Source organism: Cervus canadensis, chromosome 13, assembly GCF_019320065.1.
Source record: "Cervus canadensis isolate Bull #8, Minnesota chromosome 13, ASM1932006v1, whole genome shotgun sequence".
Taxonomy (NCBI): Eukaryota; Metazoa; Chordata; class Mammalia; order Artiodactyla; family Cervidae; genus Cervus; species Cervus canadensis.
Genome location: NC_057398.1, coordinates 37,031,673 through 37,045,912, shown reverse-complemented (window position 1 = coordinate 37,045,912; position 14,240 = coordinate 37,031,673). Strand labels below are relative to the sequence as shown.

The window sequence follows — 14,240 nt, the reverse complement described above, 5'->3', positions numbered from 1 at the left end:
AGTCCCCTATTATTGTCCATGCCATCAAAACAGCATGTCAAACTAAAGAGAAGAAAAACCATAGTTCAAGGAAACTTTCTCCATAGGTTGGTTTAATGTATTAAAAACCACATGAAATCCAGTTGATTTTATTGATTCAGTAAACATTTATCAATCATCACTATGCTAAGAGAAGTAATCCTATTTCTATAATTGAAACCAACCAAAGTAGATCCCTCTGATAGTTCTACATATTAAATTTCATCCAAATGTACTGACTGCAAAAGTCATTTAGAAATGTTCAGAAATTTTAAAAAATAATAATATTCTGATGTCTACAGTTTTCCTTCTGGGATCATTCTCATGCACTTATTTGAGAGTAAAAAAAATTTAATCCCACAAAAATAATAAATTCCTGTTTTTAAAAAACTTAGTAGAGCACCTGTCCAGAATACCCAGATGCTCCTGCCTGGAGGGGCTCAGGGACTCAGGCAGATGAGAGCCCGTCTCGAAGAGCCTTGTCACTCTGAGGTGCCAGCACTGCCAGAAACCTATGGCCATTTATCCTGTGACCAAAGACCTTGGGAAAACAAACTGTCTTGGTATCATGGGGCAACTTGTGATTCACACAGATCAATTCTCATTTGAGCCCTAGAGCAGGGGTCAGCAAACTTTTTCTGTAAAGGGCCAGATAGTAAATATCTTAGTCTCTGGCCTTACAGTCTCCATCACAAATACTCATCTCTGCTGCTGTAGCATAAAAGCAGCCCAAAACAGTGCATGAACAAATGAGCATGACTGTGTTCCAATAAAAATAATTTGCAAAAGTTGGGAGTGGAGTGCTAGCTTTGGCCTGAGTGCTGTCACTTACCAGCCCCTGGCCTAGAGTCTCACAGACCTGGGAGCTGTTCATCCGAGCTGTTCTCTCGTTTCTCAGACACCCATCAAACCTGATGCTGGACCGGCTGAGTGGAAAGATACTGCATATTGACTTTGGGGACTGCTTTGAGGTAAGCACATGTTCCAGAACCCAGAGGACCACCTTCTACGCCACTCCGACCACTTAGGCAAACTTAAGAGCCCAAATGCCGTATTCTTACCCCTGACTCTTCTCTCAAGGTGATAGAACATCAGTCTAATAGATGAAGTACGTGCTTTTTGATTCTTGCCGTTACAGGACTCAGAAAAGGAGATGTTGGTTGAAGGCCTGGGCGTGATACACACTTACCTTTTTTCTCTCTCTCCCTCCCCACTCCCCCACCTTCTCTTTTTTTATTTTTAAATTTTTAGTTGTCTTAAATTCCAGCAATAAGTCCCATCACTAAACTAGACTCAGGCTGCTTCCTTTCTATGCTCTAATTGAAATCAGTGCTGGTGATGCAAAGGAAAGCCACCTACCTGCACCTGGCTCCAGCTGAGGAAGACAAGTCTAACCAGTGGACCTGGGTTTTCCCTTTATTACCCTTAGGTTGCTATGACCAGAGAAAAATTCCCAGAGAAGATTCCATTTAGACTAACGAGAATGCTGACCAATGCTATGGAGGTGAGTGGATGTTGGTAACAAACTGCTTTGAAGTGGGACCAGTACAGTTCTATCCCCTCTCCAAGGACAGACTTCCTTCCTTGTTAGATCTCTAGCTCCCCAAATGCCCCGCTTATGCTGTAGTCGTATCCTCCTGGTATTGTCCATCCTGTTAGAAACGATCAGTCTTTAAAAGTCTTACCCAACCTTTACGCCAGACCTTGTTTCATATGAACGACAGTCCTGACCCTTTGCTCTGAGGCATGCCCAGCCTGGCCCCTCAGTGATGGCCATATCATCTCTCTGAGTGGGATGACACCCTCTGAGGTGATGCTGGGTGGTAAGGCCTTCGGGGACCAGCATGGTGACTTCCGTGGTGAGCAGCTCTGGCCCACCCGCAGGTCACAGGCCTTGATGGCAACTACAGGATCACGTGCCACACCGTGATGGAGGTGCTTCGGGAGCACAAGGACAGTGTCATGGCCGTGCTGGAAGCCTTTGTCTATGACCCTTTGCTGAACTGGAGGCTGATGGACAGTGAGTCTCAGCAAGAGCCGGGGTGCTGGGGCTCACTCCCTCCCACAGTGGGCGTAGCCAGTTCAGTCCTGCCCCCCTTCACACACAGAGCCCAAGACCCAGTACTCAGCTGCCACACCACTCTTCCACAGGGCAGCTGTGGTGGCTGGAAATCAATTTCAAGTATTTTTATTCACTAAGAGAACTCTGGTCATCAGTTTAGATCTTGATTAAAGCATTTTTCAGAATAAATAAGTACTCTGGTGACTTTTTTTAGGTTTCATGTTGAATAGCAGGCGGAATTTTTACAGGATTTGCAAACAGTTGTGCTATCTCAACAGTGTCTTAGTCTGCTCTTTATTCCGACCTCCTCAGAAGGCATTTACTAATCAGAGGCATCTTCTCCACTGCAGTTGTCACACACTCACTTGTTATCCAGTTTACATCATCTGAATCCCACTCAGCCATATAAAATGCCCCTCAGGATCAGATGCCTTGTGAACATCCACCCATTTACTCCTGAGTGTTATGTTTTTTGTTTTCTCTTAGTTATGGCTTTTGGGAAAATTATATTTTTATGATTAAGGGAAAGTATATCAGCCAAGTTTTTTTCAAATCAAAGTTGGAAGTGCTTTTTAACCCTCCTTTTCTTTCTTTCCCTAGCAAATACCAAAGGTAACAAGCGATCACGGACAAGGACAGATTCCTACTCTGCTGGCCAGTCAGTAGGTGAGTGCTGCAGACTCTGTCCTCCTTTTGTCCAGGGTATTTCTAGAATGGGGCAAGCCTTGTCACTGCCTTTAGAAGGCATGACTTAAGTAATAAGCATCTAATGTATTTTTTATTTAATGCCTCTCAGGAAGAAGTGGGTACCTAGAGCTCAGAAATTTTGATCACACTATCCAATCTTAACCTATATGTAAAAACACAATCAGTTAAAAGTATGTCTGAATTGGACTTCCCTGGAGGTCCAGTGGGTAAGACTCCACACTCCCAATGTAGGGGGCCTGGGTTCGATCCCAGGAACTAGATTCCACATGTCACAATTAAGATCAAAGATTCCATGTGCTGCAACTAAGACCCAGCAGAGTCAAATAAATTAAAAAAAAAAAAAATTTTTTTTTTAAATTATGTCTGAATATTAGCCAGTCTTTAGCATGCCCTTTAATGGTGTCTGGGATGATTACTAACTATGTTACCTTAATTCTAAAGCTTTGGGAATAGCTCAGGAGTGGGAAGATGGGAGCAGTGGAAATGTACACACACTGCTGCCTGAGAAGCTAGGAAACCACAGGAAACATTGTTCCCAGGAATGTGGTCCACAAAGCAGGGTTACAGGGTTACAAGAAGATGACGCCCCTCTGAGAGCCAGAACGGGCTCTGTGTATTCCCTGCTCTCAGACGTCTTAGAGTCAAGCTGTGTGACACATTTACCTTTTCCCTTTGCCCCTTAACCCTAACCCAACCCTTTGACCCCCACATTCAACAACACCCTACACAGTCATATTTTGGAAATACCACTGGGATGTAAAACAGTTAAACGTTCTCTCCAAATACTTAGGCAACATTTGCAACTGGTTACCAACTAGGCCAAATGGTATTCAGAGGTATGAAAACAGTGTGACATACTGAGACTGCTCTGAGGAAGCACAGAACCCCAGAGTGTATGTGGAATAATAGAGCGGCACACTACAGTGTAGGCAGCTGCCATGTGGTTTGGTTGGGAACCAGGGGGTGGTAGGCCTTAGAAAGGAGGTATCACTCTGGACCGCGAGGGTTAAGGGAGCCTGTGGGCTGGTAGAATCGAAGCTGAGCCTTACTGGATGAGTGGAATCTGGATGGGTAGAGAGGAAGAGAGTGTTCTCGGCAGGAAATGGGCATCCTGGATCCATGTCATCCATGAATAGCTTGGACTCTACCCTGGACACTGTGATAGGACTTGGGATTCCCTGAATCACCCACAGTGTCTGGAGGCCTCATGCGGATGACTGGTCTCACCCAGATTATGTGACACTCACTGGTATAACTCTCAGGGTCTGCCTTGTTAATACATTATTGGGTGACTCCCATGTGCCGCCTGTGATATACCAAGGGGAGTTAGGACAGCTTGTGCTGGTGGCACCAGTGGTGGTAGGCCTGGTTGCTTGTATGTGCCTCAAAAGTTAAGTTCCAAGGACTCATTAATTAAAGTATTATCATCACTAGCTTCACTTTGAAGACCTGTCATGTCCCAGGGCAGTGTATAAATAGCTTCAGAGTTCTGATTCTAGATGGCTCTCCTGAAGGCCACAGTCAGCAGAGGGTGAGCCTAAAGCCTGTGGACTTCTCCCCAGAGTTGATGTATGAATTCCTCCAAGGAATAACATTTCAGTCACGTGTGTGATCCTTTGAAAGCTAGTTTTCTTTATGTTATGACCAATTTGGGTCCAGCCAACCAAATTTTGTGGCCAGGTCTTTGACCTGTGAGCCTATTCTGTATGTCAGAACATTTTATTAATGTTGTATGTTTTCATGCAGATTTCAAACCTTTCTTTGAGGGGGTGAGGGAGTTGTGCCATGCAGTTTGCGGGATCTCAGTTCCCTGACCAGGGATTGAACCCAAGCCACAGCAGTGAAAGCGCTGAGTCCTAACCTCTGGACAACCCAGGAACTCCCTAAAAAATGTTAAATTCATAAAGAGCATAACACGTCCTATCTCCTTTCTTCTCTGAGACAGGTGGGACAGGTGTTAAAAGGGAGATGAAGAATTAGAGCTAATACCTTGGAACAGTGGCTTCTTGGTGTTTGAATTTTCTGCTGATTTTTTTTCCTCCTAGAAATTTTGGATGGTGTGGAACTTGGGGAACCAGCCCATAAGAAAACGGGGACCACAGTGCCAGAATCTATTCATTCTTTCAGTAAGTCCAGCCTCTGAGGAATTGCATCAGCTAGCTCATTAAGAAAAGAGCAGCTGTGAACACCAGGAGGAGGGTCAGTAAGAGGAAGCAACAGAACTGCCTTTGAGCAGCAAAGATCCCATGAATTTCTCATTATATTCTGAGGACAAAGATAAACAAAGAGGAAGAATTGCTCCACACTTAACAAAAGTGAATATTTGAGAAAAACAGGGGTGTGCATTGAACCTGTTATGATGATCCAGTCTTACTATTATTTCTGCTTTTGTTTATTCCAGTTGGAGATGGTTTGGTGAAACCAGAGGCCCTAAATAAGAAAGCTATTCAAATTATTAACAGGGTTCGAGATAAGCTCACTGGTGAGTGTGTATATGTGTTTACTTAAAAGGAACATAAAACCTCCTTGAGTGGGTGTTCAGCCCGGTTTCCAGTGGTGTTGGTGCCTAAACTGTGACCCTATGCTGCTAACTGGACTATCTCTGAGGCCATCAGTGAAGGATCCTCTCTGATTCTCTAATGACCAATGAACTTCCTTTAAGTAATGTTGTTAATCTCGTCTTAACAGTGAAGTTTAACAGTAAAGTTCTATTGAGTCCAAATTCAAGAAAATTAATCATCATGGCCGAAATTAGAGCAAATCTGACCCCTTGGTTCAGTGCCCACCTGTGCTCAGGTAGCTGTACAGAGTGGAGGGCCTGGATGGGAGCACTGTGTACTTTTGAACAGGAGACGTGTCACATAGACCAAATGGTGTGATGTGGGGGTGGGAGGCAGGGAGGCCAAAGGCCCAGCACCACAGGTGGGGCCCTACAGGCCTGTGTCTCTTCCTCTGGCCAGAAAGTGACAAGAACACCTCACTCAGAAGGCGGTGAGGATGGACTGGGACGTGGGAGGCCCAGCACATAAGCTCTGTTGTCAAGGCATATTGGTTCATTAAGGACCTGCAAGTTCTAGATGTTGAAGAAACAGTGTCGGTTAAAAATAGGCATCTTCCCTGCTTTCATGGGACTTGGACTCTAAAGAGGAATACCGTTTTAAGTGGAAGAGAGACTAGGGCTGTGATGACAGTAACAGGGGAATTTAAGTCCAAAAGTTCCAGAAAAGCTTCCCTCAGCAAACTACCTAGGAGCTAAAATTTGCTAGAGGAGTTAATTAGGGCAGATTCTTCCAGGTAAAGGAAACAGCATGTGCAAAGACCCTGTGGTAGGAGGGAAGATAGCAAGGAAAAAAGGTCAGAGAGCCTGGCAGGCCAAACTGCCCCCAAGAAGGGTGAGAGGAGCATAATGCAAAGTGTTTGGACTCTGAGAGGGCCAGGGCCAGACCGTGCAGGGCCTTCTGTTTTTACCCTGTATCTTGTGGGCAGTGAGAAACCACTGGAGGGTTTTAACGGGGTGGAGGGGAGCTGGGCAGGTTTCCATTGTGAGATCCTGCCTGCTCTGACTGTGGGGGGAGCAGGGGCTGGAGGGAAGGAAGCAGCTGCCACAGTCAGTGCCAGCTGGACAGCTGATGAGACAAGGGTGGCAGTGGAGATGGAGTCGAGAGCTGTTTAGGAGGAAAATGCAAAGGACTGATGATGGGCCGTGAGGGGTGGGGAGAGATCCAGGGGGGTTCCGGGTCTCTGGTGGCCCTCTGAGAGCTCTGATGAGCCTGGCAGCCAGAATAAAGCAGCAGAAGAGAATGCAAAGTGAGAGAGAGAAGGAACGGAGACAGGTTTCAAAGCTCTCAGGAAGTCTGGCTGTGCGGGGAGGAGAGAGGACATAGCCGAAGGGGGAGAAGTTGCATGAGCGGTTCTGTTTCCTTCAACAGGAGGAGGAACGTGTTTACAGAAAAGTGAGCACATGAGAGGGAGGGTTTGCAGACGTGAGTGAGAGGCAGGATGGTTGGTATTGTAAGGCTCCTGACAAAGAGGAGGTGGTGGGTCACAGTGCGGGTGAACTTGGCCTTAAATGGGAGGAGGGCCCACTCTCGGGGGTGATGGAAAAGAAGGGGGAGCTCATGTTGAACAAAGCTGGCATATCAGGGCCCTGAACTCTGCCCTTAGTGAATCAGTGGGCTCTAGAGGAGAAAATGAGGTCCCCTGCCGAGGGTGAGGAGCCAGAGGAGAGGTTTGGACGCTCGAGAAGAGAAGAGAACTTCATGGTGGAGATGGAAGGGTGTATAGCCAGAGGAGCTGGCCAGGCAGTACTAAGCGCCCATGTAAGGCAGGAGACTATGAGTGTGTGATGAAAGCCGGCAGCACTGCAGGACAAGGGGCTGGAAGGAGAGGCTGGTAGGAGTGAAAGAGGCTCCTTGGCCACTTGCCCGACTCAAGGGTGATAATGGAATAGAAGCCCACTGGTCAGATCTTTGCCACTCCTGTACTCTGCCCACTGTAGGACTTTACCTACTGTAAACCAAGAGCCGAGTACATATTAGTGTGTTTGTTAGTATATATTAGGTGTTTATGGGTCACGTGGAGGTAAATTTAAAAATCCAAGTATTATATAGCATTTATATTCACTTATGAGGGGGAGCTGATTCAGGCTGTGTGGACAGTTGATCCTGGCTGGGGGACGGTGGAGCTGGGTGGTTGGTACCAGGTGCACACTGGACGCTTTTGTTCCTCATGTCCTAGGTCGGGACTTCTCTCATGACGAAACCCTGGATGTCCCAACACAAGTCGAGCTGCTCATCAAACAAGCGACATCCCATGAAAACCTCTGCCAGTGCTACATTGGCTGGTGAGCACCTCTGTTCAAATAAGCAATCAGGCCCCTACCCTGTCTGTGCCCCAAAGCCAGAGTTGCAAAAAAAGATGTTGGTGGGGGTGGGGGGGACAGGGATCCATACAGGGAAATTGGGTATCCATATAGGGAAACTGTGTCTCAAGTCTCTTCAAAAGTTTATACTCACTGGATGTGCTCATTGTTCCAAAAAGGAGAAAATGGAGACATATGGATGTGTATTTGGAAGGCAAACACCAAAGTGAATTAAAATGACATGTTAAATTGACTTAGACGAATAGGTGAGGCCCCCTTATTGGAGGAGTGGGGGTGTTCTTTTGGGGTTTTTGCTGTCAATTCAGAGATACAGGAAGGGCAAAGGAGAAGCAGCCAGAGGGGTGACAGAGGAGATGAAAAGACAGATTTATCATCAGCAATTGTAACCTCAAGGACCATTCTGGGGTCTGCTTTGATTAATTGCCTGAGGCATGCTTGAAGGTAGAAACTAGAGAGAGAGGGTGACAGGGAGGCATCCTTGCGGGACCACAGCAGGCGTCTGGCCTGGACTGGAAACGATAACACCTGTCCCGCACAATTAGCTGTGGGAGATCTCAAGGAGGGTCCCGGGGGTGGGCAGACCTTGCTGTTTCCATTCTCAGTGTATCTGCGTAAAGCTTTGAAGAAGCCCAGATTATTAAAATATTCCTTTTCTCCCTGTCTCGTTAGGTGTCCTTTCTGGTAACTGGAGGCACAGACGTGCCCACAGCACTTCTCTTGAGGCTTTTGTACTTTGGTATCTGCTTCCACTAAACTGAAACCATGGTCAGAAAGTTCAGCTCTGAAATGTAAATGAAAAGAACTACTGTATATTATAAGTTGGTTTGAACCAACTTTCTAGCTGCTGTTAAAGAATATATTGTCGGAAACACAAGGCTTGATTTGGTTCCCAGGACAGTAAACACAGTAATACTACAGAAATCAAGCCCTTGATTTTGGGGAACAGAAGATCTATAACTTTAGAAATACGGGTTTTGACTTAACTCACAAAAGAACTCAGAAGTGTTTGCTGACAGGAGAATGGCCTAGTCGTTCCTCTCAACATGGACACAGCAAACTCAGCGCAGTCACGAAGCCTCAGGTCGTGGAGGACACGGATTAGGACTCTGGATTGTAAAGACGCGGAGAAGCTGACTTCATCGCCTTCGCCCATCTCATTACCTCACTGGTCCGTGGACGCAGCAACAACCCTCGCAAGATGGGCCAAAATGGGTGGGAAAGGTCAGTCTTCTGCCTCACCCACCACGCTGCAACATATACACTTCAAGCCAAGACCCGAGCCACTCAGAGGAGAGTCTGTTCAGATCGCCGGGCAGCCTCGACTGGGCAGGTGCACAGAGGGCATCACAGTGCAGGAGGCGGCCCACACTGGCCTTCCCGGCCTGGTTCTGGGATGTCTTCAGTGAGGTCTGAATGCCCTCCGTTTGGAGCAAGGCCTTGGAATACGGAAATGCTGTCGTGGAGGTGCTGACGCAGAGAGGGAAGGTCTAGTACATGTCGGGAAGTAGGAGCAAAAGAAATCTTACATGAAATGCACAAAGTATAAAGTGTAGCCATGTCTAGACACCATGTTGTATCTGAATAATTTTTGTGCCAATAAACGACATCAGAATTTTAAAAACATGAATATGAGTGGCTTTTTATTCCTGTATATTAGTCAGTTCATGAAATAAACAGTTATTCCTTCAACATTCACTAACACTGAGTACTGGGACTATGCAGGACAGGGTTCTATGTGCTGTGATCCCTGTCCTCGGGGTGTTCCCAGGCCAGACAAGACAGAGCCACATCTCTCAGGAGCCACCCGGCCACCTGGTGAGAAGAGAGAGCCGCGAGAGCCTTGGGTAGGGGGCACTGGTTCCACTGGGAGCCTCACAGAAAGGGGACACTTGCCAGGGGTCTTAAGTGGGAGTGGGAGTCCGTCAAATGAAGCAAGTGAGGACGTCCTCATCAGAAAAGAGGTGTGAAAGCACAATACCGTACAGGAAGGGCACGTGTGAACCTGAACCATGTGAGATTTCAGGTATTAGGCCGCTTTTTATACATAAAAACAGCAGTTTCACACACTGGGACCTCACAGTTCAGCATGCCCGGCTCAGTGGTCACTGGGAAATAAAGGGACTAAAAGGAGGCTAGAAAGTAGATCCAGGCCAGACCGGCTGCCTCACAATCCAGCGGCAAGGAGTCTGAACCTGATGCTGTGGATGGCAGGGAAGGAACCATGTGAAGTTTTAAAACAAGTAGAATCTCAGTAGTGTTTTTTAAAGAAACTGTTATCAAACAGGTGGAAAGAAAATTAAAAGCTGCAAAACCTAGTAAAAAAAGCTGTTGCAATAATGAAGAGAGAACTTAAATGGAGCCGGCAAGTACTAGATACAGATTCCTCTAAAGAGCATGCCTAATGGGTTCTTCCAAAAAAATACTGTTTTCAGTTGTTGAGCTAGATTTCTTTTTCTAAATTCCTGTGGACCACAGCTACCCAGTAAGAACTACTGACTCATTATAAAAGTGATTCAAAGAACTTGTAAAATGGATCTAGAGATTATCATACTAAATGAAGTAAGTCAAAAAAGAAAAACAAATACCATATGGTATCACCTATATGTGGAATCTTAAGATACGACACAAATAGGGGCTTTCCTGGGGGCCAGTGATTGAGACTCTGTACTTCTACTGACAGGGGCATGGGTTCAATTCCTGGCTGAACTAAGATCTTGCATACCGCACCATGCAACCAAAAAATAAAAAAGAAAATACAACACAAATGAACATATCTACAGAACTGAATCACAGCTATAGAGAACAGACTTGTGTTTGCCAGGGCATAGGGGGAAGAGGTGGAGGGAAGCACTGGGAGTTTGGGACCGGCAGATGCAAACTATTACATATAGAATGGATAAACACCAAGGCCCTACTGTGACACAGGGAACTATATTCAATGTCCTGTAATAAACCATAATGGAAAAGAATCTGAAAAAGAATAACTGAATCACTTTGCTGTACAGCAGAAATTAATATTGTAAATCAACTACACATCAATAAAGTTTTTTTAAAAAGAACTTATTCCCTGGTGGCTCAGATGGTAAAGAATCTGCCTGCAATGCAGGAGACCCAGGTTCAATCCCTTGGTTGGAAAGATCCCCTGGAGAAAGGGAATGGCAACCCACTCCAGTATACTTGCCTGGAGAATCCCATGGACAGAAGATCCTGGCAGGCTACAGTCCATAGGGTTGCAAACAGTCAGAAATGCCTGAGTGACTAACACTTGCACTTGGATGAGAATTATAAGGCCAGGAGCCATATTTTATGGGACTTTGTATCCCCCAAATCCGTCAGAAGAGCAGGAGCAGGTGCACGTGGTGCTCCATAAACACTTATTGGAGGACTCCTCTATTAAAAACAAAGATGGACTTAAACCTCAGTAGTGCGACTTCCCTGATGGTCCAGTGGTTAGGAATCAGCCTTCCAATGCAGGGGACAAGGGTTCGATCCCTGGTCAGGGAACTAAGATGCCACATGCCAAAGCCCGCACACCGTAACTACGGAGAAGCCCATGTGCAGCAACGAGGAGCCCATGCACTGCAACTAAGACCTGACATAGCCAAGAATAAGTATTTTGCTCCCCAAAATATGACCAAGTTCTATGTGAAATAACTATCAATGACTACAGTGATGTCACCATCACTGTAAGACAAATGGCATGAGAATGGATGGACTCAGGAAAATGGTGGCCACCTATGATAAAGACATATTTCTTAGGACATGGAAAGTTCTTGGCATTAAGATGTTTGGTGAATTCAATGGGTTTTAAGTTATATCTAAGCAAAACCTTCTTACTGCTGAAATGACTTAGCAGAGGAAGTTGAGGTGCTAATAGAGGCTTTTATATTATTAATACTGTTAATATTATGCCTCACCACGTAGCTTGTGGGATCAGAGTTCCCTGAGCAGGGATTGAACCCGAGCCCTTGACAGTTAAAGTTCAGAGTCCTAACCACTAGCCTGCAGGGAATTCTGCAGAAGCTTTTAAAGACAGCCTAATCCCCCTATTAATCCAGGATGGTTTCAAGTAACCAGTGTGAGGGAAGGGCCTTAAATATCTTGGAGACAACTAAAGCAGTGTGAGTCAAGGCTGTGGTATCAAATTGTTGCTGTTCAGTCGCCAAGTCGTGTCCAAATCTTCATGACCCCATGGACTGCAGCACACCAGGCCTCCCTGTTCCTCACCATCTCCCAAAGTTTACTCAAGTTCATGTCCATTGCATCGGTGATGCCATCCAGCCATCTCATCCTCTGATGCCCTTTTCTCCTTCTGCCCTCAATCCTTCCCAGCATCAGGGTCTTTTCCAATGAGTCAGCTCTTTGTATCAGATGACCAAAATACTGGAGCTTCAGCTTCAGCATCATTCCTTCCAACAAGTATTCAGGGTTCATTTCCCTTAAGATTTACTGGTTTGATCTCCTTGCTGTCCAAGAGACTTTCAGGAGTCTTCTCCAGCACCACAGTTCGAAGGCATCAATTCTTCGGTATTCTGCCTTCTTTACAGTCCAGCTTTCACAACTGTATGTGACCACTGGGAAGACCATAGCCTTGACTATAGGAACCTTTGTCGTCAGAGTAATGTCTCTGCTTTTCAACACACTGTCTAGATTTGTCATAGCTTTCCTGCCAGAGCAATCATCTTCTGATTTCATGGCTGTAGTCACCATCTGCAGTGATTTTAGAGCCCAAGAAGAGGAAATCTGTCAGTACTTCCACTTTCTCTCCCTCTATTTGCCATGAAGTAACAGGGCCAGACGGAGAAGGCAATGGCACCCCACTCCAGTACTCTTGCCTGGAGAATCCCAGGGACGGGGGAGCCTGACGGGCTGCCATCTAAGGTTGCACAGAGTCGGACACGACTGAAGTGACTTAGCAGCAGCAGCAGCAACGGGACCAGATGACATGATCTTAGTGTTTTAATGTTTAGTTTTAAGTCAGCTCTTTTACCCTCATCAAGAGGCTCTTTAGTTCCTCTTCACTTTCTGCCATTATAATGGTATCATCTGCATATGTGAGGTTGTTGATGTTCTCCCACCTATCTTGATTCCAGCTTGTAACTCAGCCCAACATTTCTCACGATGTGCTCAGCATATAGGTTAAAGAGGGTGAGAGCAGACAGCCCTGTTATACTCCTTTTTCAATCTTGAACCAATCAGTTGTTCCATACAGGGTTCTAAATTTGCTTCTTGACCTGCATACAGCTTTCCCAGGAGACAGGTAAGATGGTCTGGTATTTCCATCTCTTTAAGAGCTTTCCACAGTTTTTTATGATCCACATAGTCAAAGGCTTTAGCATAGCTGATGAAACAGAAGTCAAAATCGCTCAGTCGTGTCTGACTCTTTGTGACTCCCTGGACTATACAGTCCACGGAATTCTCCAGGCCAGAATACTGGAGTGGGTAGCCTTTCCCTTCTCCGGGGGATCTTCCCAACCCAGGGATTGAATCCAGGTCTCCCGCATTGCAGGCAGATTCTTTACCTGCTAAGCCACAAGGGAAGCCCTGTACTACCCAAAGAAGAAGCCCATCACACTTCCAATCTGACCAGATCCTGCAATTCCCAATCTGTGTCCTTGAAAGACTCATTGTCACCAGCAGTGCTTCTATCCACATAAATCGGAGGCACAGCCATGACAAAGACTCACTTTTAGGACTCTGGCCCCTGACGCAGGCAGCCAAGAGAGTGACCTCTAGCCTGAGAGACGTTCCTGGAGCTACAGTTGCACCTCGCTCCCAAACGTGCTCTTGCAACTTTCAGCTCCTAGCAAGGCTAGGCGCTTCCAGACACGGGGTCTAAGTAAAAGCACATAGTAACAGCATGGATCACAAGTCCCTCGAAAGTCTGTGATCCAACAGATTAGGTTAATAGTTCTAATTCCCCACTCAGTTATGAAACAGCCAAAGAGAACAGGAAAAGCTGACCCAGAAAGGAAAGTTTGGTTCACATGCTTCGCCCATTTCTGGCCGCTTCCCTTGCAAGGGTGTTGGGTGTCTCTTGGCATTGGCAGGTCAGTATAAACCCCCGACAAGGCTCCCCTTTTTGGAGCTGCCTTCAGTCATTACGAGGCACCACGAAACCTCAGAGCAGGGCTCATCACTTGCTTTGCACAGGGCGTGTCATTCATTCACACAAGCACACCATAGAGTTAGTAAATCAGAAAACGTGTGTACTGAGAAAGCAGAGAGGCTAGAGCTCTGAGGGTTCTTACCTTGTCCTGAAGATCCTGGGCAAGCCCCCAAGATGATAGCTTACGGTGAACAGTATCAGATTTGTGATCTCTGAAGAAGATTTAGTTTTGGGACCAGGGACCAGCCTTAATCACTCAAGAACTTTTGTGTAGCAGAGTTTTACTAAAGTATAAAAAGGGACAGAGAAACCTTCTAACATAGACATCAGAAGGAAAGTGCTCCCGATGAAACAGAGGTAGATGTTTTTCTGGAATTCCCTACCTTTCTCTATGATCCAGAGAATGTTGGCAATTTGTTCTCTGGTTCCTCTTCCTTTTCTAAACCCAGCTTGGACATCCG

At 46.0% G+C, this 14,240-nt stretch overlaps 1 protein-coding gene across 1 annotated transcript in view; it reads left to right on the top strand.

Moving 5' to 3' along the window:
• MTOR (mechanistic target of rapamycin kinase) overlaps positions 1 to 9,291 on the top strand; it is a 146,451-nt gene extending 137,160 nt beyond the window's left edge. The window contains exons 51-58 of the mRNA XM_043485946.1: positions 917 to 989; positions 1,448 to 1,522; positions 1,903 to 2,038; positions 2,681 to 2,746; positions 4,834 to 4,914; positions 5,190 to 5,270; positions 7,526 to 7,631; positions 8,340 to 9,291. Of these exons, the coding sequence (XP_043341881.1) occupies positions 917 to 989; positions 1,448 to 1,522; positions 1,903 to 2,038; positions 2,681 to 2,746; positions 4,834 to 4,914; positions 5,190 to 5,270; positions 7,526 to 7,631; positions 8,340 to 8,355 (634 nt within the window). The 3' untranslated portion in view covers positions 8,356 to 9,291. The remainder of the gene's footprint in view (positions 1 to 916; positions 990 to 1,447; positions 1,523 to 1,902; positions 2,039 to 2,680; positions 2,747 to 4,833; positions 4,915 to 5,189; positions 5,271 to 7,525; positions 7,632 to 8,339) is intronic.
• Positions 9,292 to 14,240: the final 4,949 nt, after the last annotated feature.